This window comes from Cloeon dipterum, chromosome 1, assembly GCF_949628265.1.
Source record: "Cloeon dipterum chromosome 1, ieCloDipt1.1, whole genome shotgun sequence".
Lineage (NCBI taxonomy): Eukaryota > Metazoa > Arthropoda > Insecta > Ephemeroptera > Baetidae > Cloeon > Cloeon dipterum.
This window is the reverse complement of record NC_088786.1, coordinates 4,975,608-5,001,933: the sequence shown is the minus strand read 5'-3', so window position 1 is coordinate 5,001,933 and position 26,326 is coordinate 4,975,608. Positions and strand designations below refer to the sequence as shown.

The following is a 26,326-nucleotide window of genomic DNA, read 5'->3' as shown; positions in this document are numbered from 1 at the left end:
TTTGAATCAGCTAAGTCGAGAGTTTCAGTAGTATGTGTAATTCAACCCTTTGGAAGTCAATAGTGTGCCCAGGAACGCGATTATGGGCACATCAGGGCGTTTCCTGAGGTTTGAATTGAACTTATTCTTAAAGCTTACGACTTTGCCGATCCAACAGTGTGACAATCTCGCAGATCAAACGCTGGCGTCGGTTAAGTGCCTACAAATGTGGATTTAAATATATCTATCGCTCAAGGGCTACCCTGACGCCATAGTTAAATCTCTCACCTTCTGGCAAAATTAAAAAAAGAAAAACGCTGCAATCGTCTTTTTTATATTAAATGAAAATAATTAAAATTGTCTCCGAATTTTGCAAAATTAATCCAGTAACACAAATTGATTTGTTTCCAACCAAAAATCCACAGATAAGGCAGCAGGTGTTTGGCATGCGGAAGAGCATCAGCCTTCAGGAGGGTGCGTACAAGAGAGCGCAGCGAATGGCCACCGAAGACGACATCAACATCCTGAGCCTGGAGGCAAAGGGGGCGAAAGAGCGCCTCAGCAGGGACCGCAGCATCAGGATCGAATTTGTCAGGAGCAAAAAGCAGAGTTCGCCGCGCAACCGACGCTCCTTGTCCGGCGACAGCATCAGGGATGAGAGTCTGGTGGGCGGTGCCCCGCCTAAGGGGAAGTCGCTGCCCTTCCCCAGCGGCCACAGGTCGCTGCCACGGCTCGCTGGAGCCTTCAAAACCAAGGAGGAGGAGGAGGCGGTCGTTCGCAGGCTGCTCCAGCCGCTCAGGCGAGACTAGCAGTCCTGCTCACAGGGTTGCCAGCCGGCCAGTTCCTTTTCATTTCTATTGTTGTGATACTCAAGGTTGTGTGTGTTTGTCTTCAGGACTAATCAAACAGTAAAATATGTAACTATTAAGCTCTCAGCTTTGCTCCGGCTACATTTTGCAACCTTGTAATTCCTTTATCTGTTCTAATACTGGCCCTGGCAACCCTGCACATATTTGTTTTTACTGCCAATAAATTTCTTTTGATCTTCCCATTGGTAGAGGCTAGAGAATACTTCACATTGTCGCACACTGAGGAGTGCACTCTTGATTGAAAAATATTGTGATGATACTGGTCTTAATTGAGTAAGAGAGCAATAGTTGGTACTATTGCACTAACAACAATATTGCCTTTTGTCACAAATCGAAATAAATTAAAAAAATCGCCGCTTTTGAGACAGAAACTGGATTGACTGATGAAGCTCAAATATTGGTAAATCGGTTTTGCAAGTTAGTGTGTCTTTGTAAGAATAGTTTCTGTCTCTGTGTTACATTTTGTAGAGTACATTGAAAGCAGGAGAAAAATGATACACAATGGCAAGCAAGAGGGCGCAGCTACCAAACCACCTTCACCTTTTATGTTCAATGAAACGTCTTTTCCTTTTGTTTGTGATCTATGTTGATTAACGTGAAGAATATTTAAAAATATATCATCAACTTAAGCAGCATTTAAGAGTACCTTATTTTGTTTTCGTTATTTTTTCTGAGTTTCAGATATTTTATCCATTTGAATAAGAATATAATGTGCCACCACAATAAAACACCTTTTTACCTGTGAGGAAAGCATTATTTATGTGTATGAACCACACACGTTTTGTGATTAAGATGTGCTGCCATATAGTTGCAGATTTGTAATTAATATATGTACTTTTGTGGTGAGAACGGATTGGATTAGTTGACATGGAGATTGGGCCTGTGATCACTCGCCTTCGGCGAGGCCATTTTATTAGCGCAGAAAACACAAGCAGCTCTGGCAAATGATATAATATTAGAATAAAATTAATTATATGCGCGTAAAATATGTATTATCACAAAAATGCACACAACAGAATGAATTGTAACGCATATTGCGTGCGTATGATTAGGGAAAAGGTATTTTTCTTGAGAATATATCGATAAAGAGAGCACCGCAAACAAGCATAACTATTACATGTTTCGTGTGGAGCAGCACTAACTGGGATTCGGGTTTGTGTCAGTATTTTTCCTCACGAGGGGACGACGAGCCTTAAAATAATTATACACACAATTTGCTTCGTTTTGACAGCTCCTTTTTTGCAAAAATCAACATGCCTTTCACATTGAATCAAATGCTTAAATGAAAGAGCTTTCTTCTGTGTAATCCTCCCACCGTGCTATCCATTTTAACAACTCACTTCTGTATCTTCGAAAAAATTGAAAAAAAAAACATTCTCGTGTATTGTACTTACAAAACTTATCTAAAAAAAAAATACTACTCTGCCATCCACGACGGTTTCAACTTTAAACCGATTTGTAACTCCACAAATCATCTTCTATGTATAAAATCCTCAAGCCAAAGTTGAAAATAAAAAATGGATGAAAAATCCTAAAAACGTAATTTTTTCAATAAAATCCCAAACACTTTTATATTGTAAGCTATACCGAAAAAAATTCTCAATGCCACAAAATGGTTTTAAGTGCCACTATTGGATCTATCTAACTTTAACCTTGAAGAAACAATTAAGTGTAATTTTTGGTGAAGCGGAAGGTGAGTCTGAATAAAAAGGCCCATCAATTTTCGCCGCATAATATAATTGCACATTGCAATTATAGGTGTCAGAAAGGGCGGCGAGAGGGTTTGTTTGACAAGTGAGGCCGGCTCTCGATGTCATCAATTATGCATTTTGCAAATACTCGATCGGCATGCGCGGCGCGATGGGACACACGCGGACCTTCAGCCGCGAGTCAAGCCGCGCACTCGCACCTCGGCGCTCCACCTGGCGGGCATGACCCGCTGTTATGGGCATTTGCCTCGACACAGGTACGTCCCATTTCCTTACTTTGACCACCATTCGCGTCGCGGCCGGGGTGTTTAATTATTTTTGGTCCGAGGTTAGGCTACTTGTTGAGCACGACAGTGACGCGGGTTGCATCGTGATTTTGGCAGGCTTTGAGCAGGACATTCAAATTTTAAAAGAAAAAATTGATAAGCTTGCCAGAGAGCTTGTTTTACTGTTTTATAGGCGAATAATTGATTTTAAAAACTATAAATTATACATTGATATTGTTTTTTCTCTTGGTGTGCAAGTTGAACATAAAATTTAATAGAAAGTGTCACTCCATTTTAATCAACTCAACTGCATCATTGAAATAAAAACTTTTTGAGATACAGTCAGCTCAACTTAATCCTCTGTAGATCCGATTGTTAAATAATAAAAGTCGTTCCGAACGAAAAGTAACGAGCTCGCAGTACAAGCCTCATCAAGTTGTCACATTTGAACGTTTGAACTCTGAAACTTAAGATAGCATGGACCAGGATCGATAACGAAAAATTCACAAAGCACCAAAATAAATCAATTTGATCAAAAGTTAAGAAGACAATTTTAAAATTTTTAGATTATTCCTTTGATATACTTAAAAACATGAATTAACTGGGATGAAAGGTGTGCAATTTGTCCGAATCTTATGAATTTTAAATGAACAGCCTCTTTTTTGAAAAATAATATAGATACTGTATCAACAAGCCTCAAATGACATTTTTTTCAGAATAATATAATTATGTCGTAATAAGGTCAAGCGACAGTCGAAGGAAAGAAAATAAGTTGGCATCAAAGTATTTTTTATCGATTGAAAAGCGCAATGATGGTTCGATAAATAAATTCCGGGAGGCGGAGAGTGTGAAGCTTTCACAAAAACCGCTTGTGCCACCTTTCTCCATTGTTTACCTACGCAGGAGTGGCCCATCAAATTAGAGTTGCGCTATCCAAAGACGATGACGAGCCGGGTTGTTCACCTTGAGGCCTACTAAATTATTTATCAAAAGAGACTCTTTCATGTTGACATCGAATTTTCCCTCCTCAATCGTGTATTGCACCCAAATTTCCTGAATTATTCAGCCTGCTCCCCTAAATATTTTTCTCGAACGTTCTGCAGTCTCTTTTCCGTTAAATTTTTTCAGAGCCGCGTCCAGGCTCTGAGACGTCGTTCGAGGAGCGCCGGAGAGGGATGGCCGAGGAGGACGAAGAGGAGGACGAGCCGCGCTTCATCAGCAGACGCACCATCAGACAGGGACCAAATACGGCCATTAAATTCGAGCCACCAAGCGTGCCAGTCATTTTTATCCTGGGTAACTCTCACATCTCCATCCTTCGTAGTGACACCAAATTGTGCATTTCAGGCGGGCCTGGGAGCGGAAAAGTGACGCACTGTGATGCTCTGGCGTCGGAAAAACGTGGTTTCGTCCACATAAACATGACTGATTTGCTCCAACAGTTCGCCGTCGGCAACGGTAAATTTAACTAAAATAAATACGCAGCGCCTGCTGTATCAAAGGTTTTTCTCCAGAAATGACCGACTTCAGTCAACTTCCAAGCACGGCTGTGACCGAGGTGCTGATGCTTGAGATGAAGATGGCGGCCAGTGCCAAAGTTTACCTGGTGTCCGGGTTCCCGAGGAGCATGCGGGACATGGCCGAGTACACGGATAAGGTCAGTTATTTTTCTTTTAAACTTTAAAAAATAACTAAAACGGGTCTTATTAGGGGATTTAATATAATATAAAATTCACTTTATAATGGCTATTCGCCATATAATGTTCGTAAAACGCCTTTCCGTCCCGAGTGGAATCGAAATCAATCTGAAAAAGCATTGAAACCCTGTTTTATTTTGTGAGAAATTGAACAAAATCTGAAATTTAGCTGTTACTAAATTGCACAGACATTAAACGCAATGAACTACTACTACTACTTGCTATTGTCTAACTGCGAAATGATTTTAATTGATGGCCTGTAGAACTCTATTTTAATAATGTCTCATTGAAATTTTAGTGCTGAAAAATTCCTGACGTTTGAACAAAAATATATGATGATTTGATCGATGGCATCGATTTTGTCCACTTTAAATGTAGGATTGGCCTCCTATTTTCCTTTCTGTCTTCCTTTGAAGATTAGATAATTCACTATTTGCACTGGGAGGTCAAGGCTTGTTTTTTGCCCTTGGTGTCGCACTTTTCCGAAATGGACACACAATGCAACGCTCAACGAATTGAAGCGTTAGTTCGGCGCGCGCGAATTGCAAAATCGATTTGTTTTGCCACGTTTCCTGGCGACACGCACTCTCCTGTCCGTCAGGCCTCGCATAGCTATTTCCCAGACGATTACCGCGCTCTTCACGTCGAATATTATTAATCACGATTATAACGAAATTATGTCTTTTTCAATTCGCGTTGGAGGTTGGGGAGGTGATCCTTTATTCTTGCGGCAGCAGACAGGAAAGTGGCATATTGACTGTTGGCACTGCCGCGTTTGATGAATTAGTAAAACACAAAAGGGGGTGCTGGCGTTTGACCTGATTCCTTTTGTCAAACTTGGCCTCTTTCTTTGAATCAAAAGGTCGATTTGTTATTTTTATTGCATCACACTTCTTAGACCGGATTGGCTTTATTATATTGATTAATAATGTCAACTGGCCTTCACCTCTCTGGAATTTGAAATGCTCAAAATTTGTTTCAACTAAAAGCTGTTTTGTCTTCAAGTCTTGAAAAATGTATTTGCATCCAGATCCAGGTTCTGAACGGCGCCGTTTTACTCAGCTGGCGGCAAAAGGTCCTGGCTCGTCAGGTTGAGTATGGAGCAAAGCTAGGCCACGTTGTTCTGTCCCTGGCCACGATGGAGTTGCGAAACTTCTACCGCAGTGTCATGCCCGTCGCAGATTACCTTGACCAGAGAGGTCATCTCCTTGTTGTAAGTATTTCATGGAAATAAAACTCTTAAGAAGAAATATTTCACCTTTTTTCCCCATGAGCCGTATTAATTATATAATTTTTAAATCGTTGAAAATAAAAGGAATTCAATTGAAGAAGCCACTCTAAGAATATTCCGTTGCAGAACAATGTCTTTTCTCGTTGAAAATAGCGCCAATTTATTACCTATAACTGAAGCCCTAGTTCATGGGGCTGTTGTACACTCTCGTGACAGTAAAATTGAAAACAATGTCGAGATTTTATTTCTTCCAGAGAGCTTGATGGGCATAAAGAATTTTAAATAAATTTACCTTTTAAAGATGCACTTCTGATGTCAATAGGGGCATCAGCAAACTTTTAATTTCAAACCAAAAACCTTCCTTTTGATTATTCTATAACTATACAACTCTTTTTCCGCTTTTTCCCAAGGTCGACGGCGAGCGTAACCCTGAGGAGGTGTATCGCGATTTCAAAGAAACGGTGATGCAGCTGCTGACGCCAAAAAACACGCAGTCAGTCCAAGTGACCGAGTCCAGGGTGGCCGCCGTGATCGAGACCCCCACGCTGGGCCCCTTGGCCCTGACGGGCCCACCCGTCACCTTCCCCGACCACTCGGCCCCGCAGGTGACGCAGATCATCGCCGACACGCCACCCACCATCTTCGTCATCGGAGGGCCGGGCAGCAACAAAACGGCCCTCTGCCAGCGGGCCTTGCGCAGGACGCCGGGCTGGGGCCTCATCAGCGTCGGTCGCCAGCTCAGGGTCGTTGCGGGGGACGCTGCAGCCCCCGCCAACCCTGCTCAGCAGCAGCTCAGGGGTAGCATTGCCAGGGGAGAAATGGCTGCTCAGGTGCGTTTTAATTGACGATTTAAAAATATAAATAATCACTTAAATTTGCAAAAGCCCCTTAGTGTTCGAAGCCGCCAATAGATGGCGCCAGCGGTTACTTTCAATTTAAGGCACTTCCGCTGGGATTTAAATATTTTTTAATTTGCTACCCATCCAATCACCGTAGAATCGTCGGGAAATATTTTTTATTTCGTTGTTTATTTCAATAAGTTGTTTTTCACGTTTCTTCGGTGATTGGCTGAACTGATTTTGGTATTAAGCTCATCGAAAAAAAACATTCTAAGGGGTTTTTTTTGCTCTTTTTTATCCCTGTCCGAGGACCGGGAAGGGCGCGCACTGCACTAGCACGAATGCTGAAACCCGGGTCCCAATAACACCGCGAACGGATAACATGGGCGCACCAGGCCGCACAGGGACCCAGCCCACTCAAGGGCCACTGAGTCCTAAATTGCATTAGAAGTTCCCTAAAATCGGAATCTGTTGGCGGCTTAAAACGCTAAGCAGGGCTTTCGCAAATTGTGAATTTGGTTAACATATTATTTTCTTATAATTATTAAATAAAAACTAAAGTACTAGTAATTTCATAAGAGATTCCTTTAAAATTTATTTTAAAAAATAAATAAATAAATTGCTCTAAGGTATATCCACAACCGCTAAGGATTTTATTTATTTAGTTTTTATTACCAAAACAAATCATTACATTTTTTATTAGGAAATATAATAAAAAATTGAAAGATTTTGTCCAAAAAATTGGTATTATGAAGTTTGTAAAGTTTTTGAATCAATTTTTATATTTAGCGATGTTTCGATTTTCTTTAAACTTATATCAGACAAATAAAATAAAACAGGATTATGTTTTTGCAGAATACGGTGCTGGGCGTTTTAGGCGATCAAATGTCGATTCAAGCGGGAGCGCGTGGCTTGCTAATCGCAGGATTCCCCAGGGATTTGCAGCAGCTCAAAGCTTTTGAAAACAAGGTCAGTGACTGTTTAATGATATTTGGAATAAAATAAACTGTGAATTTTCAGTTCAACCAAAGGCCTGCAGCAGTTTTGCTGGACTGCTCAAAACTACAGCTGGGTCGCGGTCGACTGGACGACTCGGTGACTGCCTTCAGGAGGAGACTTGAACTCTTCAGGGAACTCACGCTGCCGCTGCTCAAGAAACTAGACCAGGAGGGCCGACTCACCATCGTAAGACCATTTTATAATTCAAACACGAAATCTTAAAACAATTTAATGTCCAGGTTGACGGGGATACGGACAGTGCTGCCGTGCTGGAGGACTTCAGTGCCATCCTTGCCGGTTTGATGAGCAAGGCAGAGGCTGGCGAAAATGTGAACGGAGCGCCAAACGCAGCACTTGGGACAGGAACAGAGTTTTTGCCGGCGACCACGGGTGCAGAATTTCACCAGGTCCGCAATTTGTCTCTTTCTGAGATGTGAACAATGATGATTGTGTTAAAGGCGCTTCTGCAAGATCTCAACCCAAGAACGGACTTGACGCGTCCTGTTCAAGCGAACGGCGCCATTAGAAACGAAACGATGTCAGCTGCTTTCAGCAACGCGGGGCTTCTGGGCGCTCGCAGGCCTTCCAGGGACTCGATCAGGAAAATGTACGCAGAGTTGGAGGAATTTGGCGCTGCATGAGAAATATTCGTCTTTTCAAGATGAAACTGTCACGTGGTTTTTGTTTCATCCTCGTCGCTTTTTCAATTGTGATATCGTCGCGTTTTCTTCGTGAAAATTTCTGCAGTCATATTACATACAAATAAATCAAATTACCTGATATGATGGCAAAAAAATATCTTCAATTTTGGCTGATAATTGAAACGTATTATTTGTTCTAAAGTTTGATGTGTATATGACATAATTTCGGGTTAACACTGATTGCCATATTTTACCTATTGAAGACTTCATGTTTGTAAAATGTCCAAATACTGCTGTATACATAGGTGTCAAATTAGATTATAAATCCTTTGTAAGTGCATTACCATTTCTTTTCAATATCAAAATAAATATTGATGTTGTTTGAAATCCATATTTTACTGATATCACACGACCTAAGACACTTTCTTAATATGGAAGCTAATTAGCCTGAAATGTATATTCATTGGAAAAAAACAGCAACAAACTTCATACTTTTGCAATTTCCACAGCCGCAACAACAGTCGTTTCAAATGTTTTTTTTTTATTAAAATCAATTAAATTTGCTATCCAATTTTTTTTTGATATTTCTTAATTTTTCCAGCCTGTTAGACTTTGAATGAAAAAAACGGGAACAAATTTTCAAAATTTGTTTTTAAATATTCCCTACTGGCTTTAATATATTTCATATTAAAACAATGCACAACAGAATTATCTTTTGTTCAACGATCTAACTGAATTTCTTTCATTGTTGCGCTGAAAATTGAAATCAGCCGAATTGAACAGCATTTTGTGGTTTCTCTCGTTCCCCCAAGACAAGGTGGAAGAATAGCCATGATTATTTATTGAAGAGCGATTAATCGAAATATTTATGTCTGTGAGTAGATGTCTGAGGCGCAGCTGCAGGAACAGTTTTCGTTGTTTGCCAAATTCGGGGACTCCAAGAACAATGGCTCAACCATTACGCTGAAGAACGCGGACAAGTGGTTCAAACAGGCGAATGTTATTGCAAAGAAAATCACGACCACTGACACAGGAATCGCATTCAACAAATTCAAGTCTAAGACGATGGACTTCCCCACCTTTCTCAGGTAAATCAGATCAACACCTGAATTCCCCCTCTATGACAAAAAATAGACTTATTCCACACAAAGAGAGTTTATAAAATTATTTATTCTGTGTTTTCCTAGGTACCTGGAGGAGTTCAAGAATAAAATGGACCCTGACGAGATCAGAGAGCGACTGGTCGACTGCGGCCCTCCAGGCACTGCTGGCGCCACCCAGGCTGTCAAGACTGGAGGCGTCGACCGTTTGACGGACGCGTCACAGTACACAGGGGCACACAGGGAGCGCTTCGACGCTGATGGACATGGAAGAGGCCGCCAGGGACGCGAGGACATTCGCGAAAACACTGGCTATGTCGGCAACTACAAGGGAAAGGACACTTACGATAAGAAGCACTGAATATTTTACTAAAGACGAGAGTATTTAAGATTATTAAAGACAATCTTTACAGAAATTGACCTTTAATACAATAGAAATTAGGAAAAAGCTAAAAATTTCCCAGGTTGCCGATTAAATTTTTTAGAGTAAAGGTTTGCATGCTAATCAAGCAGTGAGCGCTTTCTCCTAATTGGAAATCGTGATTTATTTCTCCAGAAGGGAAATTGAGCTCAAAATTCGTACACTGGTGGATAGACCGCAACAAGAGGAATTGAAATCAAGCAAAAAGACATAGAAGAGCCGTTTAAATTTTCGAGAATTTTTGCAAAATCTGAAATTTAACTGTTCCTTGTTCCTGATATCATTATTGCACATTGCAGAGATAAACTTGTTGCTTAGTACGTTTCACAAGCAATCAACTCAATGAATTACTTGCTACGGTCAACAGTGCAAAATGTTCTTAATGCACGTGAAGCTCTAATTTAAAATGGTAAAAAAATTACTATTTATAATCTCCTACAATCCAAGAGCAAAGCAGGGAAAATGGTGAAACAACCAGAGTAACAGTCTATTCTAGTTTGAATTTATTTTATAGCTCACAATCGTGCAGGTGGCTATATCCATTCTTCTAGGAGCAATATAACAGCAATGGTATTGTTAACGTGTTTCACGAGTTCGCAGTGGAGAATATAAAACGAGTTTTGTTCACATTACACTCACTAAATAAATCACTAAACCGTGGCTTGAAACTTGAAAGGCAACATGGGGCCGCCTTGAACCTGCCACTGATCTTCAAATACAATGCACCACGCGATATTCGCTCTTGAATGTTTACCTCGATCGCAGTAAATTACCGCTCGGGCAATTTGCTGATTATTCGCTTCCGAGGGCAAACAGAGCAGTTTGGCGCGGTGGAAGGGGCGCATGCCCCTGCCTCAGTTTCCAGCGCACCGCGCCGCACTGATCGCAGTATTGATCTGTAGCCCCGAACACATCATCTGATTTTCGCTCTCTGGTCAAGACAACAAAACCCAAGCCCCTGCACACGTGAGTCTTTTTGCGTGCTTTCCCATTTTACGATTTTTTAAAAATTTATTTTCATTTCAAAAGTAAAAGATTGTGCCTTATGTTACTTGTGTCAGCTTGCGAGTTGTACCAACCGTTGTTGCTGCTTTCACACTTTTATTTTTATTTTTAGCCAATAAAAGACAAAAGATTGACATACTTTACATTTTATTTTTAAATTTAAAAGGGCCTCTTTTTGGAAAGGTATAAAATTTACCTAGTTAGAATAAATTTAGAAAAACTACTGCAAAGATCGGTGGTTTTGGCATGGTTTAGCAAGGTCTGCGCCCAAGGAAAATCGGATTTATTTTGCTAAAAGAAGAGGTCAAATACCGTCGGGAATATTTCGACAAGAGGATTTCAAAACAGCCAAAAAAACATAATCAAAAGTACTGCAAGCTTGTAAGATTTTTTTTAAATATAGCTTTGGACTTGGAATGTTTTCAATGCTGTTTATTCGTTTTAAGAGTTTGATTTGTTCAATTGGATTCTTTTCCAAATTCATCATTTCTTTTTTTCATTCCCGCCTTGCATACCATATTCCAATATAAATTCCCAATGAATAATTTTCATCAAACACTCGGTAATTATATTCATTCTGCCAATTTTCCAGTAAATAAATAATCAAGATCAAATAATAAACACAGCTTGGTAAAATCATAATGTTTTTACACTGAATGCTACGAGACAAGTTCAAGTTAATATTTACCTGGCTTCAATTTAAGGATTATATTGCACATGTACTGATTCCATCCGCGTCACGGTTGAAGTCTGTGTTACACATTGTTTTTATCACTTACGCTCACATGCTTGCAATAAGGTGAGCTTACGCGAGAAATCGGTTTATTGTGTTTTGCTCAAAGACTCTTTTCTTTTAATTTCCGTTTGCACTTTCTGTGTTGCACGTGCTTTTCTGGCGATGTGTGTCTAGCGTCCTGCATGGTGCCCTTGCAACCGCATGGCTGCGCCGATCGCCAAAGGATGGCGTGACCCGCTCATCCTTGTCCTCATTGTCTACGGAGCGCAGGTAAAATTTTGTTTATTTTGGTTCACAAGTAAAATTCGGAAACGCGGGAATCAAAACTAACTGTTTTAAAGGAAGAGAAAATCCTGAGCTTTTGGCAATTTCCAAAAACAACTAGATGTAAGATGTAAATAAAAGGATATAAATAAACACACGCAAATTAATCGTTGAATTGAATGAAAAAACGTAAAAAACTGAATGTCTCTCTCAAAATTCCGCTAATAGCTGGTCATCCTTATTTAATTTTCCACGTAGAGTAGAGCTATTCAGTTTTATTATGCAATTTAAATTAAAATAATTTTTATTACTGGATTAGCATTTATCAATTTAAAGTGAAGTAGAATGGAAGAAAAAAAAATTAAACCTAATTTTTCCTGTTCATTTTTAATTCTGCAATATAATGATTTTAAACTGCTTCCAACAAATTGGTGCACCCAAGAATTTTAGTCGTCATAATTTTTAGATGCATTATAGTGCTATTGGACCTTTCCTAACCGATCAAGTCGTTGGGAAAAACGCTCGACTCTGTTGCGAGTTAAAAAGACTTAAGCGGCTACGAACCGCTGCTCAATTGTGGGCCAAGGCCGGCTCGGCTCGCGCTATGGACGACGCTCGCGGTACAAAATTTTAGGTCGTAGCTCCCGACGATCTTGAGTTTAATTGTCGTCACTATCCAGCCCAGCACCAAGCAGTCTAGAGTCTAGAGGGCATTTCATTAGATATGCGCGCAAGCGCTCCACTCACGACATTCAGCCTTTCATTATCTGCCTCAGCTAACAACATTTATTTAATGGACCAGAAAGATTGCAATATGTTGGATTGGAAAGGAAGTCAGCGAGAAATGATGAATACCACTTACGACGCTTTTCATGGAAAAATTTCATTTTAAATACGCTTACTGTCATTCTACCTTGCACCTTTAAAAAAATTAAATATTTGAGAACCGAATCGAATATTTTATTCAGTTTTTAAAGAGATTTTTTCCACAGTAATCGTTGCAGATCTTACAATAATTGTAATAATTACACGTCAACTGACTTATAGTGAAACATTTGATTTCTTCAAACAAGGAAGTGGTAATCGTATGACAGGCAAATCAAGTAAGAACTTATCGGTCTGGAAAATCATTTCCCGTGATGTTTCTGTTTCATTAAAGAGGAATGATACTGCCAAAGCCTGGAAAATGCTTGTTGCCAATGCATAAACTCGTCCATTAGGAGTCAGTTAAAGCCTAAATTGACCTAGGAAGCACTGTAATTTTTCGAGAAAACTGGCTGGGAAGTTGCCGTGCTTTTCAAATGGTAAGGGCTGTCTCCTTACTTGAAATCCGATTTAATTTCAAAACGAAGAGTTTCCCCAATAAGTGGCATACACCGTTGGACAGATCTCGACGAGAGGAATCGGAATATGCCAAGAAAATATGTTCGAGCACTGTAAATTTTGGATAAAATTGGCAAAATTTGAATTTTTACTGTGGGATGGTCCATTTTTTATTATTGCAAATTGTTGAACAAATTGTTAATCGATCAATTGTTTATGGCATCCAACAATTTAAATAATTTTCAATTGTTGCCCAGTATCATTCCACTTTAAATGCGGAACACAATAAAAGTACCTTTTTATTTTCTTTGTTGCATCAAGCTGCTCGTGTATAAGTCAGTCTCCAGAAGGTTGAATTTGATTTTCAAGTCGTTATTTACAGATTCAAGTCAAAATGGTTCATAACTTTCTTCGTTGAAATATATATTTCAAATTTATTTTTGTTTTTAATATATCGCCTTCTATGAAACTGAAATCTCAGATAAAATCTGAGTATATAGGAAATGGAGACAATTTTTCAATTTAAATTGCGCGCAGTTTGCCATTTGAAAGTGAATGAAAGTTTGTTTGTAGTGCGCCGAGTACAAGACTATGTCTGTGACGTTTTTAATGACGCGCCACGACCACGCGTAATTACATCATATATGTATATACATTTCATAACACAATCACACTTGCCCTACTATAAAAGGGTCGGCCTGCCTGTTCTCTCCGCTTCCCGCCCGCATGTGTGCACGTTCGTTATTATAATATTCTATATATTGCAAGAAGTGCTGACGCTCGTCTCTCTTCATCAGCTCCGTTCCATTGCACACACTTCACTTCCTTAGTCAGATGTCAAAGTCGCGTAATTTTCACAGGTGTGTGTGTGTGATTTATCTTTTCCTGTTTAGATGAAAAGCTTTGCGTAAAATGCAGACCGTATGTTTTATTTTCTTAAGTATTTTGAGCATTTTGAATCATTTTGCAGCCTCTTATTTTCAAGTCGATGACAACATTTCAAACATTTACAAAATCTTAGCATGAATTTAATAGGGAAGGCATTACAAATAATCAGAATAATAAAAAAGTAAGCATGCGTTTTTCAATTTAACTAAAGGATGCATTGGAAAAATTTTTCTAACCGTTTGTTTACGACGGCCACCAAATATATTCGATTCAAATTTACGCTCTTTCAAAAAAAGTGGTTGGAAGCATTTTAACCCTTTCAAAAATTACATGCCAACAATTAAGAACATTTTGCATTGTTGACTAGAGCAAGAATTTGATCGATTTTATTGTTTGTGGAATTTAGCAACAGTTTATCTCTACAATGTGCAGTAATTAAATCAGGACCGAGGAACAGTTAAATTTCAGAATTTGCCAAATTTCTTGAAAAATTAAATGATTTATTCCCTTGATTTCCATCCCTCTTGTCACGATCTATCCAACGGTGTGCGAATTTTGAGGAAAATTCCCTTAATTGTGAAATAAATCGTGGTTTTACAGAAAGGAGACAGGGCTCGCCGCTTGATAAGCATACAAAATTTCCTTCTAAAAAATTAAAACGGCAACCTGGGAAATTTTTTAGCTTTTTACAAACTTTAAGATAGTACATGATATTTCAAGGAAAAGTGAAAAGGAATTTTTAAAAATATTCTGTACACTTTTACTACGGTTGAATTTTATCACTACTTTTATATACTGGTTTTGATTGTTGCATCCGGCTGCAATGAAAAACAGGAAACCCATCGAAAATCACGCGACTTGACACCACGTGTGGTGCTTACTAACTATTATCTAACTAACTGCGGGCTGCGACGAGAGAAGTGAGGCTTCCTTCTTCATTGGCTTGAAAACGCGTGTCTTCTTCTTTCCTCGGCAGAGCGAGCGCGATCGAGCGTCGTCAAAAATAGCAACCGGCCGCCGCCGCCGCTTTTTACGAGTCGCTCGTCGACGACTGCGGGAACGGGAATCGCTTTCGCAGAGAACTCGTGACCATGGTGAGTGCTACACACACGCCGCTCCACTAATCACCTTTGCATGACCTTTGAAAGAGCCGAGCGCCTGGTCAGGTCAGCAGGCGCCCCTTCTGGGGCTTCGCTCTGACTGAAATTCTTGCTCCACACAAATTCAAGCATGGCTTTGTTGTTGTTGGTTCAGTGTGTTCTTTACTCAAGCTCCGATATTGAGTGTCTTTATTTAGAACTTAATGGGAGGCTGCAAAATCTGTTCAAATATTTAAAATACTAGGGATTTCGCAACAGCCTCTCGCAAGAGCGCGTTAATCGCAAAACAAACTCGTTCAACCTGTTTAATTGCGTCGCACACAGATTTGAGGAATTGATACACTGTATACTAGTTCCGAAGTTAATGCACGACCACCAGCTTTTATTTATGAAATAAAAGAATTTGTAGACATATACTGGAAACGCCCGCACGCAACAAGTGAGAATAAAAATAAAACTCCTCCTACGCACTTTCAGGCAGCTCAAATTGAGAGAAAGCAGATCGACTCGACCCCACTGAGGGAATCTGGAGTTCCCATCATTTGGGTACTTGGTGAGCATCTCGATTTTGGTTTTTCGATCTAATCTCTCGCGTATTTGCTCAGCATTGTTAACTCCTAATAAAACTAGTCCTTCGCTATCTTATCTCGAACCGTATTCAATTTAATTTAAAGCAACTTTACCTATCATTCATTGTGATCTCTATACCGAGCCATGCAATCGTGCAATTTAAAAGAGAGAAAATCGGGACTTCTGCATGAATATGAAATCTATATAAGATCTATTTTTCCATATTTCTGTCAAGTTTTATTTGGATCTAAGCCTTTTGACTTTGCTGAATGTTTATTTAATCAACTAATTAAACTTTCTTCCTCACTGGAAAACTAAAGTCACGCTTTTTGGAGACAGTATAATAAATAAAAGAAAAAACAAAAAGCAGTTATTGCTCGAGAGCGCATAAAAAATTTAACTGCATGCAACTTTCTTGAGTAAAACATGGTGATACAATTTGACGCAGGCGGTCCTGGCTCTGGAAAGGGCACACAATGCGAGCGCATCGTGGCAAAGTACGGCTTCACCCATCTTTCGTCAGGTGACCTGCTCAGGGCTGAGGTCCAATCAGGGTCACCAAGAGGCCAACAATTAAACGCCACCATGGAACGTGGAGAGCTTGTGCCACTGGTAGGAAAAACATTTAATGGATAAAATTATTGACGTAGAACCTTTTTGTTTAATATTTATCAATTGTGTATATTGCTCTTATAAATAAAAATCTTCAAAATAAAAAAATAAAAACAGAAGAATGTGTGGCTAGACCAATCAAAAGATTAAATAATAAAATAAAACACAATAAAAAGATTTTAACGTGTCACCCGTGTCACAATAAATATTCAAAACCCATGTAAATAAGATCCGTGTTGAATTTTATTTTATTTTTAGGAAGTAGTGTTGGATCTTCTGAAGGAGGCGATGCTGACGAAGCTGCCATCCTCAAAGGGCTACCTGCTCGACGGCTACCCACGCGAGGCCGCTCAGGGAGAACAATTTGAGAGCGAGGTGGCTCCCTGCAGTTTGGTGCTCTTCTTTAACTGCTCTGACGCCACCTTGACTGAGCGATTGCTGAAGAGAGGCCAGAGCTCCGGACGCGTCGACGACAACGAGGAGACCATCAAGAAGCGCCTCAACACCTTTCATCAGCACTCGAAACCTGTCATAGAAAAATACGCCTCCAAATGCAAAGACGTAAGTCTGAAAATGAAAATATCTTTTTTGTCATAATTGAACGGGAAGAAAAATTATTAAAATATCCTCAAATTGCAGATCAATGCTGAGCGCGCTCCCGACGACATTTTCAAGGATGTGGAAACCAGCATCGATGCTTTGTTGGCCGCCAAAGCTTAAATAAGTATTCCGAGATTAGTGAGAAAACCAAAGATTCCTATGTCATTTTAAAATCTGTCGATCGCTTACAAGACAAGCACACAAATTAACTTCAATGAAGACCAAAAAAGTATTATGAAAATGTGATTTTCCTTCAGCAGGTTGAAAAGTTGTTTTTAACTTTTCACTGAAGCGCTTGCTGAACTTCAAAGTTGCATCAAAGCAAATTTAAGCTTCTCCTCAAGAGTGCTGAGTTGTTGTTTTTCAAGTTAAGAATAAACAATTGTTGCAAGTTTAAAAACGTATTTTATATTTTCTTGCGTTTTAAACAGGACAAAATTAGTTAAATATATATATATAATAAGATTTGAAGAGAAAGTGGAATTTCATATGTTGCGTTATAAACAGCATTTAATTTTAAGCTTGGGGAAAACATTGGGTATAAGCACATACAAGTTGACTCTTTTTCAAATATGATTAAGACAGTTCTAACGAAGCCAGATCAAACAAGTTTAAAAAACACTGCTATACATAAGATACTTTGTGAAACATTTTAAAAATATTTTTAAATGCGTTGCAGGCGATTTAACAAAGGTAAAATTCACATATAAAAGTAACAATTGCGACGCACCACATTGTGTGTCATTAAATAAAAAAGCATGTATAATAATCCTGTATAATTAAAAATCGTGAAAAAAATCACATTTCGGATGAGGCCAACGGAGCATCCCCGTTTGTTGCTGTCGGCACGTTGACTTCTTTGACCATGAACTCCAAGTATCCGTCAACGTCATCCAACTCATCAGACGAAAACTTGCCCGACAAAGTTTTCTTGCCAGCGAATATCGGTGTGAAAGTGAAGCCAACGCTTCCGACAGCCTGCGGTGCCAAATCACTGAAAACATATTTTGTGATGAGGTAATAAGAAGGCGATAACGATTGCGCTGGCATAGGTTATTACCCAGGCAGTCTCAGCTTGAGTGTTTTTGTTATTCCTGGCCCTTCCACAGAGAAAACACCTTTTTTTAGAGGAATCGGCATGGGGTTGGTCAGAGACACTGTCGCTTTGCACTCTTTTCCTTCAACCACATCGCCTTCGATCTGAAGAGAAGGATTATTTAGAAGTCATTAATATTTTAAATCTTGGCATATAAACCTTAAATTTAATATCCGGCTTTCTGACTCTGAAGTCGTCTTGTGCAAAGTACTCGTATTGCGTGTCCTTCACAGCAGCCATGCAAGCGATATTGAAACTCGCCTGGTCCACAAGACTGCTAGCGTATTCATCGTAGGACACGTCCATTCGAATTTCCTCCACTAGATTAATTTTCAATAATTATTATTAAGTTATTAACAAAACAGTTGGTTTCAAATACCAGTCCCGGCTTTCACGAGCCTGTCAGTAGTTTCCTTCTTCACGCCTTCTTTGATGCGCCCGGTGTAGTTGACCGTGTCCACTCTGAGGGTGACGGTCACCGTGTGGTTCTGGGTGCGACTTCGGTTTTTCATCACGACAACCACACTGTCAAAATAAAATTACAGTGACGGTTCAGCCTGAACTCTACAAGTACCTGTAGGGCTCTCCGATCTTGATGTCATCGCGCAGTTCAAAGTCGAAGTGCATGTCGTTGAAGTCCTCGTTCAGATAGTACCTGCTGAACATCGAGGCGCTCTGCTTCAGGGCTGTTAACATCGCGGCGCGCTCTTCCGTGCTTTCTAATACAGAAGGAAAAATTTAATTTTTAAATAATTTCGTTCCATTTTGTCAGATGAACCTTCAGGGTACTTGTAAAACTCGGTAATATCGTCTCTGAAGGTGCTCCCAATTGCTTTTGTGCTGATAAAACGGCCGATTCTAAATAAAAAATATAATAGTTTAAATAAAATTAACTCAGGTTGGCGCTGACCCTTTCATGTCCTTGCGGAGCAATTTGAGTGGCTGCGTGGGTCCGTTGTAGCGCCAGAAGACTTTGTCGGCGTTGACCTCTGCGAAGACAAAGGCGCCATCGAACGGCTTTCGCACCTCTCCCTTCTTGACGGCGGCCACGGACGCCGGGCCGCAGCGGTACACGTCCTCGCTCTGCTCCTGCGGCGTCGCGTCCACCACCTGCCAACCGTCGTACTCGGGGCCCAAGTCTGGACGCTGCATCCACACCTCGTTCCAAACGTGGAAATTCCTTTTTTTAATTTTTGGTAATATTTTTCCTTTAACATTAAAATGCATCGCCATACCAGATTGAGTCGCTATTCATTTCTTCCATTATTTCCGCTTTTTCATTGACGAAGTAGTCAACAGTCAGGGAACTTTGGGTGTCGTGGGCAGAAGAGTAATTCGTCACAGGGCGACACGGGATGCCTACAGCTCTGGCAACTGCAAAAATAGCCGTTTTAGGTTATTGCTTGCGAAAATTGATACACTTAATTAAATGTATTATTAATATTTAAAAAGCAATTTTTATAAATTTGAGTAATTCTTCGGTTTTAGACCAAAATACTGGATTCAAATTTAGTCCAATTCAATCCAATTGCCAAAATGTTCCGTACATTGTTAAGTTATCATGCATACAGAGTTAGAATCAAAAGAAATATTTAATCTTGTCTTAAAGGTTCACTGTTACCTCCTGTTCACAGGTTTTTTTATCGTCCTGCTCAAATGCTAAAAGACAAAACCATGCAATTTGATGCAGTAAAAAAACTCACTTGTTGTGAGAACGCCGGCAAAGACCCAGCACTGCCCGTATTTGACCGGTTTCTTGTCCTTCCAGTACTTCTTGAGGATTTGACTGGAGCCGAGCCATTTGGTCGGCGGCGTTCCGCCACCGTGGTCGTCGGACCAGTTGCCCATGACGGCGCCGTTGTCGTCTGGCGAGTTGACCGCGGCCGATATCGCCCTGGCGGTGCGAATAGGGTCACCCCTGGAGGCAGGGCCCATTTTTCCCACAACGGCCACCAAGTGAAGGGAGCACTCCAGCATATCAGCCTCGAATTGAGCGTAGTGCCAGACCGAGGGGCGCAGGCGGTTGTAGCTGCCGCGCCAGATAATGCCCGTGTCGTTCAGGACGTACTCGTTCCTTGCATGCTCGTCTGCAATGTACACGGTGTCATCTGGAACATGGTCAAGAAAATGACTCTTTGTGTTTAATAAAACAAGTTGTTTCATTTATCTTCGCAACTGCTTCTTAAAAATACTTTCATTTAAAAATGGATGTGCTCAACAAATGGAGGAGAAATTTATTTATTTAATTTTACTCTCTTACCTTTGCACCACGCGTTGAAAAGTATAATGATTGGGTCAGGCAGGGTGAAACTCACGGCGCCACCTTCATCTGCCTGCTTTTTTGTGTCAATATCCACCTTCCACTGGCCGACAATGCAGTCAGCCGCCGGTGTCACCTGCAAATACGATTTCAAATATAACTCCATATTGCGAAACGATAGAATTACAGATTTTTTATGTCATAACAGAGTTTCAGTCTACTTTTCTTAATTTTAATAGATCATTTTGAACATCTGTTATCATGACCTATCACCAGTTTTCAATTTTTAAATGAATTTTTCTTACAAGAACCCTGACGGCTTTGGCATCAGGCATGTTCTTATCGATAGCAGCCGCCCACACGTTTGCCGACTGCGGTTTGGTGCCTTGTGCGAGCAGAGGGATGGCAACCAGGGTGTTGTGTCCGTGCGTCGGCTTCTCCACCCCTGATGATGACAGAATTCAGTCATTTGCGGCTCGGAATGCCATGATATAAGGTGAATTCGACTCACAAACGTATTTTGGCTCGCGGCAATAACGGAAGCAAGAAGCGCCCTGCTCGCTCTCCGATGAATAATCTCGCACGCGAACTTTGCGCTTTTTCAAGCCTGATGTGGAAAATGCAAGATTTATGTGACTCTTTTTTAGGTTGTGATATTTAGTTTTGTCACTCAAGTTGCACAAACATGCTATGATATATTTGTCCAAAGCCAATTGCGGTTAAAGCAGCGAGCCAACAGACACATTTGTGAGTCGTGAGAAAGACGAAAAACATGGTTCCAAAATTAGTTGGGTAATTTGCACTGCACGAAGTTTACCTACATTTAGTACTGACAGACATAAATCTGCTAAAAAGGTTAAACACTTGCTCGCAGCCATTTATTAGAATACATAATCGTTATTTTTTATTCAGCATTCAAACAACAACACGCTCATTGACAACATATAATTTATGCGAGTTATAATAAGGAGCTTAAATGATGTCACTCGTTTCAACGCTTTCCTTCTTATTGTGCGTTTTAACAATCACCATTGCAGTTGAAGTTTAATTTAAAGAGGAGGGAAACCATAAAACATTAATCCTGCATGAATAAAAAAAAATCTGTTCAGCAATCACGCCAAACGGCGCTACATTAAGGAAATTTATAGGCTAAAATGATTTGGGAAGTGGCATATAGTAATTTGCGATAATTCCTCACGAAAAGTTTTGAATTTGTTTTGCTTCTCACGCCTATCTGCATCACCCACTGGGGAGATTTAGCTTGGAATAGTAATGAATGAGAGCTGCGTGTAATTTTCAAGGTAACCTAATCCAACCTTGCCCTGTAACCTGTTCTATACTATTGCCCACGCTGGACAACGCCGCAGTGGATGAGACTTGAACGCCCGATGTGAGAGAATATTAAATATTAAAAAATTAGAGTACAATTTTAAGAAAGCGACTAATTTCAAGGTTTAAATTTTGTTAAAAAAAATAAAGGGCTAAAACATGTACCTTGGAGGGTGAAAATGAAGGAGACAGCGTCCTGCTCGGGTTTGAGGCCCCTGTTGAGGGCCAGCTGTAGCACGAAGGGCTGGCCCCTGCGCACGACGAGCCGCGGCGCCTGCACCCTCTCCATCAGGTCGAACTCGGCCGTGTGGTGCGGCTTGCCATTCTCAGCCAGCAAAGGGTTGACGCTCAGCACCTGCAGTGACGGCTTCTCTGTCACCTCTGACCTCCAGTTGCGGTGGAAGCGAATGGGCGAACGCACGGGGGTCCCCGCGGGGACCCGGGGACGCCAAGAACCAGACCAGAACATGTTAGGTCGCGGTCGAATGTGAGAATGAGAAACAGGAGCTATTGCACGGCGAACAAAATAGGCGAGTGTGCCGGAACGGGTAGGGGGGGGGGGTTGAGAAAAAGTCGGGTCTGGTTTGAAATTCGAGATTGCTCTGCATTGATCCACGGATATTTGCTGACGAGCCGCTTTTTGCACTTTTATCACACTGATCACGCGATTGCCGATTCGTGTGTTTTGCAGGGCAAGCGTGATACTTTTTTATTCGGGCTTTTAGTTTTACAACGTACGCTCGCTGCATGCTGATTGTGCCGTAATTATTTACATTAAGCCCTTTTTGCAGGATGAGTTGAGTCGAGTCTAAAAATTTCGTGAACCGGCAAACTTAATTAACTGAAAAGCGACAAACTGCAAGACGCCTGCGGACGGTTAATTTTAAGGCGGCGTTTCTCAATGCGCCCGAAATTTCCACATCTGAATGCGGCAATTACGCTCCATTCTGCGAAAGGAAAATCCCAATTTGGAATGCAGCCGCGTTCCGCCTTTTCACTTGTTCTCTGCGAAGATGGAATAATTAGCACCGACAGTGCACCTGCCTTGTACGCACATTCTCAAAAGCTGCGTAAACGTTTATGGTGCGATGGGCTTAATTTGGCCCGACGCGAGTAAACGCATCCAACCTCGTTTCTTACGCGCGAGCAGCAATTACCTATAACAGCAGGCAAATTTCTTAACCATTGAATAAATCAACAGACTGGCTTAAATTTATTTTATTCAAACTGACGAAATATCAGACAGGCAAGGAAAAATTTGGTGCTGAAAAATCATTTGAGGTTTTTGCAGCATTCTTCACAGGAAAATAAATATCAAGAAATTAATCCTCGTTTATTGAATGCATGCATTTTTATTTGGAATTATTGAATGTTACTTAGTATTGAGTTTATTGTTTATGAAATTTAGCAACAATTTATTACCACAATGTGCAGTAATGAATCAAGAGCAAGGGTAACAGTTAAATTTCAGATTTTGCCGCATTTTTCGAAAAATTTAATGTATTGCGTCAGTCATTTTTTCGCATGATTTTGATTCTTCTCGTCGCGATCTGATCAATGGTTTGAGAATTATGAGCCAAATTAACCTTCTGGTGTCCAATAAGAGAATCTTTTTAGTTTTTTCCTGATTTTTAGATAGCATTTCAAGACAAGTAATGGTAAAAAGGATTCTCAATAATTTTCTGTAAAGCTCATTTACTTTAATTGGTGAAATTCAACTGTCAAAATTGTTCAGGAGATCATTTTTGTTACTTTTTGATCACATCTGTTCGTATTGAATTTGCCGGTGTAGAAAGTTGCTGACTTAGTAAAGCTACAACACATTTTGACAATCAAGTAGCACGCTGTTGTGCCATCGCAATCAGCACTAAAATCCTGTTGGCAAGTTCAGTGCAATTGTTCCCTCCGCAGAAATCCCAATTACACACCGGCTCACGCTCCAAATTGTTTCGAGCGAGCACGTCCGTCGCGTTTGTACAAAAGCCGCGCGCTCTATATGCGGGATACACCCATAGCGGATTGTTGAAAATGCACGCACGCGAAAAGCCGCCTCAATATATAAAGTGCACGGCTGCAAGCGAGGCCGGGAGATGCATTCTGGCGATATTCCCGCAGTTTCGTGATTCACTTTATAGTGAGCCTCGGCGCCGGCTGCTCGCGTCTTTAGCCTTCAGCTCGCCTTGGACGACCACCTCCGCGCAACCTTTTACCTGATGGCGCGACTCGCTGCGTGTGAGAGACCTGCCGTTAATTCTTTGTTTATAATAATTCGCCTACGCCCGCCGATTTAGGGAATATGTTACCAAATCGATTGTTTTTGTTGTCTCCTGAGCCCGAATAAATTGCAGCGAGGACTTTTAGATAGTATAAAGCTATCGTTGGAATTAAATCAACATCTAATTTTAAATTACTCGTGGATATGTCATATTCAACTTTTAGAAGGAATTAAACACCGCGGATGCAACATCCACCCGTTTGATTCTCGAGACGTTGCGCTACACCACCCGCAATGAAGGACTGTTCGGCGGCGCAGATTACAGCGGTGTGTAAGGCGTATGTGAGTGCGAATTTTTAATGTGTTACTCTTCTAGAATAGGCCCATGCCGGCTTTGCCCTCCTGGGTAAAGTCTCAACGAGCTGTTAGCCAGGTATGCTGCCTTTCCTCACACGTTATATATATATTTTTTAATTTTGACGAATTTTTTAATAACATGAAAGTACAGACCTAGTATGAGGATAAACAATTCAACAAGTATTCCGAACAACACAAATTTTGCACCTGTGTCGTGCTAGTTAAATCGGAATAAAGGCCGACTGTGACGAGGAAACGAGAATAGCTATAATGAGTAAACTTCGAAGAAAAGTCGTGTAGTGCAATTGATCCAGCCTTTTAAATCGGATTTAAGAGCGCGATAAAAGGAATGATGTCACCGTCTGCCTTCGCATTTTTTAATCCAGGCGCGTGGTATGCGGCGCGGTGACTTTTGCACTTTTTTTATCTAGATAACCTGACTCAATACCGCAGTGAACACCTCTCATTCACAAAGGCGGGCGGAATGAAAATGACACGAGAAATAGGTCTAGCCTAATGTTTGTGCGTCGCAAACATTTCGCTTCATGTTTGTTTGTGCTCTTGGCCGAGGAGTAGTCACATGCCTATGTATGTGCATAGGAAACTGCTTCACTTACTTAAAGGCGATGATAATAGCTAACTCAACCAGATAAGTGATGTCACTTTTGCATCCCACTTCCTCTATGAGCTAATTGCTCTAGAATATGTCACACCCAACCTGGTAATTGCTCTTAATTAACACATCATTTAAAATTTAACTGTGCGACTAATGGTTTTTCTTATTTCAATTGTACAGCTAGTAAAAATATGCAACAACCTTTTCTGAGGGAAAAAGCATCTTCGGGCGACTTGAGGATCACTGCAAACACAAGAAATGGCCAACGGCAAAATTTCACAACCGGTCTTTTGGACTGTTGGTCATGCAAGTTAGAAGGTAATAGCAATCTTTTCGTTGAGGCGTCGGCGAATTGTGCGATTTTGGTGTTTTAAAAATATTTATGAGTGGGCTTTTGCGATTTAGAAAAAATTTAGCTGCTTATCTCTGCAGCTTAAACTTCCTCTGACTGACTGAGTGGAGCGAAAGGATTAAAAGCAGACAGTTTTCTACTCTCGCCAGCCGCGAACGTCAATATTTAGAAACAAATAAAAGAGGTTTCTCGTGGAGCTTATGAATCTGCACGCTCAAATGCTGGACATTGCGGGGTGATATGGGTTAATGGAGTTTTAAAATTAGAATCAGCATCTTGAGCTTTAAAATTTGTATTCTAGGCACGAACGACATGCCTCGCCAACTACCAGTGCACATGAATTAATAACCTTCCAATAACAAGTTTAGAAACTACACGCAATGTATTGTTCTTTAAAAATTAGAGGGTCAAATAAAACTTTGAATTGAATTGTTTAAAATTTTAAAATAATAACCATGAGATCAATAAACCGATTTCAGAAATGAGAAATATTATAAAGTAAAAAAAGCTGGAGTTGGGTGCTGGTCTACTCATTGGCTATTTCAGTCCAATTTGCTCAATTTAAGTCTGCTACATTGGAGGCTGCTGATGTGGAGGTTAAAAGTTTCTTCACGCGCGCCGGGTCAGGAATGTCAGCGAGTGCACAGTATATAGAATCATTTCTTTTTTCAGCTTCGTTAAAATCTCGTTACTCCTCACATTTGAAAAAGGTGCCCTTGAAACCTGCTTTTTGCTTGCATCAGGCGCCACTAATAAAAAGCAAATTTTGCTCTCGACTTCGTTTCCCACTCGTCCAAATAAATAACGAGATATTCCCTCAAATGAGAAAAAATGTGGCGAAATTTGCATAGGCACGGAATCTCGTGAGCAGGATTTCGTGATAGCGTGCACGTTGTTTTCGTGGTACTCACCAGAGGCTTGGGGTGGCCGTGGCTGGACGCTGGGGGCGTCCACCACCTCGACAGGGGCAGGCCTGGGTTTGAACACCCTGTCCCTCAATCGCGAGTACACCTTGCCCATTGTTAAAGCAGACTGACTGCGACTGGTTGGCGTGAGCTGCCAAGTCCAACAAGCAGACTCCGGCTAGGCGGCCGGCTGACCCTGAAGATTTGATTCTCTTCGGCAGAGGGCCGAGAGGAGGCGCTCCTCTCAGTCAGTCGCACACGTAATCGGCACCAGACGCAGCAATAAAATTAAACGAATGGTGCAATGCACTCGAGCGGAGATACTTCGTTGAGAAAAAGTAATAAAT

General features: G+C 40.8%; 5 protein-coding genes across 10 annotated transcripts in view; 4 read left to right on the top strand and 1 right to left on the bottom strand.

The window, feature by feature from the left end:
* Positions 1-2,386, top strand: part of TTLL5 (Tubulin tyrosine ligase-like 5) — a 31,508-nt gene extending 29,122 nt beyond the window's left edge. For both annotated transcript variants that reach the window (XM_065486588.1, XM_065486580.1), the window contains exon 14: positions 405-2,386. In XM_065486588.1, coding sequence (XP_065342660.1) covers positions 405-788 — 384 coding nt within the window. In that variant the 3' untranslated portion in view covers positions 789-2,386. The remainder of the gene's footprint in view (positions 1-404) is intronic.
* A 370-nt stretch (positions 2,387-2,756) lies between these two features.
* Positions 2,757-8,617, top strand: LOC135947287 (adenylate kinase isoenzyme 5). Its single transcript, XM_065496020.1, has 10 exons — positions 2,757-2,814; positions 3,952-4,119; positions 4,171-4,281; positions 4,338-4,480; positions 5,551-5,733; positions 6,162-6,581; positions 7,446-7,559; positions 7,611-7,775; positions 7,829-7,996; positions 8,048-8,617. Exons 1-10 carry the CDS (start codon positions 2,793-2,795, stop codon positions 8,228-8,230), a joined length of 1,677 nt encoding a protein of 558 aa, XP_065352092.1. The 5' UTR covers positions 2,757-2,792; the 3' UTR covers positions 8,231-8,617.
* Positions 8,618-9,106: 489 nt separating this feature from the next.
* On the top strand, positions 9,107-9,711 carry LOC135948134 (tubulin polymerization-promoting protein homolog). The gene is made up of 2 exons (XM_065497244.1): positions 9,107-9,318; positions 9,418-9,711. The coding sequence occupies exons 1-2, from the start codon at positions 9,113-9,115 to the stop codon at positions 9,689-9,691; spliced, it is 480 nt and encodes a 159-aa protein (XP_065353316.1). The 5' UTR covers positions 9,107-9,112; the 3' UTR covers positions 9,692-9,711.
* A 988-nt stretch (positions 9,712-10,699) lies between these two features.
* Ak1 (Adenylate kinase 1) lies at positions 10,700-17,249 on the top strand. Of its 3 annotated transcripts, XM_065496054.1 has the most exons (6): positions 10,700-10,717; positions 11,667-11,762; positions 15,545-15,620; positions 16,086-16,249; positions 16,508-16,810; positions 16,889-17,249. In XM_065496054.1, the coding sequence occupies exons 2-6, from the start codon at positions 11,694-11,696 to the stop codon at positions 16,967-16,969; spliced, it is 693 nt and encodes a 230-aa protein (XP_065352126.1). In that variant the 5' UTR covers positions 10,700-10,717; positions 11,667-11,693; the 3' UTR covers positions 16,970-17,249. The 3 variants fall into 3 exon arrangements, with proteins under 3 accessions (XP_065352126.1, XP_065352146.1, XP_065352136.1); XM_065496074.1 differs by lacking the exons at positions 10,700-10,717; positions 11,667-11,762 and adding an exon at positions 14,780-15,061; XM_065496064.1 differs by lacking the exons at positions 10,700-10,717; positions 11,667-11,762 and adding an exon at positions 15,183-15,215.
* LOC135947269 (annulin-like) lies at positions 17,015-26,146 on the bottom strand. Of its 3 annotated transcripts, XM_065495989.1 has the most exons (15): positions 25,986-26,143; positions 24,924-24,965; positions 21,700-21,915; positions 20,717-20,812; positions 20,511-20,650; positions 20,206-20,341; positions 19,649-20,053; positions 19,181-19,319; positions 18,856-19,125; positions 18,724-18,803; positions 18,520-18,664; positions 18,325-18,470; positions 18,105-18,265; positions 17,910-18,049; positions 17,015-17,843 (listed from the first exon to the last, which is right to left on the bottom strand). In XM_065495989.1, exons 1-15 carry the CDS (start codon positions 26,092-26,094, stop codon positions 17,648-17,650), a joined length of 2,421 nt encoding a protein of 806 aa, XP_065352061.1. In that variant the 5' UTR covers positions 26,095-26,143; the 3' UTR covers positions 17,015-17,647. The 3 variants fall into 3 exon arrangements, with proteins under 3 accessions (XP_065352061.1, XP_065352069.1, XP_065352079.1); XM_065495997.1 differs by lacking the exon at positions 24,924-24,965 and having other exon boundaries at positions 25,986-26,146; XM_065496007.1 differs by lacking the exon at positions 20,717-20,812.
* Between the last annotated feature and the right edge of the window lie 180 nt (positions 26,147-26,326).

Bases quoted from the DNA above. Each gene is read 5' to 3' on its own strand.
- LOC135947287 (XM_065496020.1), top strand. From the start codon at position 2,793: ATGGGCATTTGCCTCGACACAG. The intron at 5,734-6,161 runs GTAAGTATTTCA...CTTTTTCCCAAG, and splicing joins AGAGAGGTCATCTCCTTGTT to GTCGACGGCGAGCGTAACCC. The intron at 7,560-7,610 runs GTCAGTGACTGT...GTGAATTTTCAG, and splicing joins TCAAAGCTTTTGAAAACAAG to TTCAACCAAAGGCCTGCAGC.
- LOC135948134 (XM_065497244.1), top strand. From the start codon at position 9,113: ATGTCTGAGGCGCAGCTGCAGGAACAGTTTTCGTTGTTTGCCAAATTC. The intron at 9,319-9,417 runs GTAAATCAGATC...GTGTTTTCCTAG, and splicing joins GACTTCCCCACCTTTCTCAG to GTACCTGGAGGAGTTCAAGA.
- Ak1 (XM_065496054.1), top strand. From the start codon at position 11,694: ATGGCTGCGCCGATCGCCAAAGGATGGCGTGACCCGCTCATCCTTGTC. The intron at 15,621-16,085 runs GTGAGCATCTCG...AATTTGACGCAG, and splicing joins TCCCATCATTTGGGTACTTG to GCGGTCCTGGCTCTGGAAAG. The intron at 16,250-16,507 runs GTAGGAAAAACA...TTTTATTTTTAG, and splicing joins GTGGAGAGCTTGTGCCACTG to GAAGTAGTGTTGGATCTTCT.
- LOC135947269 (XM_065495989.1), bottom strand. From the start codon at position 26,094: ATGGGCAAGGTGTACTCGCGATTGAGGGACAGGGTGTTCAAACCCAGG. The intron at 18,804-18,855 runs GTCAGCGCCAAC...TTTTTTATTTAG, and splicing joins CTCCGCAAGGACATGAAAGG to AATCGGCCGTTTTATCAGCA. The intron at 18,266-18,324 runs GTATTTGAAACC...AAATTAATCTAG, and splicing joins GCTCGTGAAAGCCGGGACTG to TGGAGGAAATTCGAATGGAC.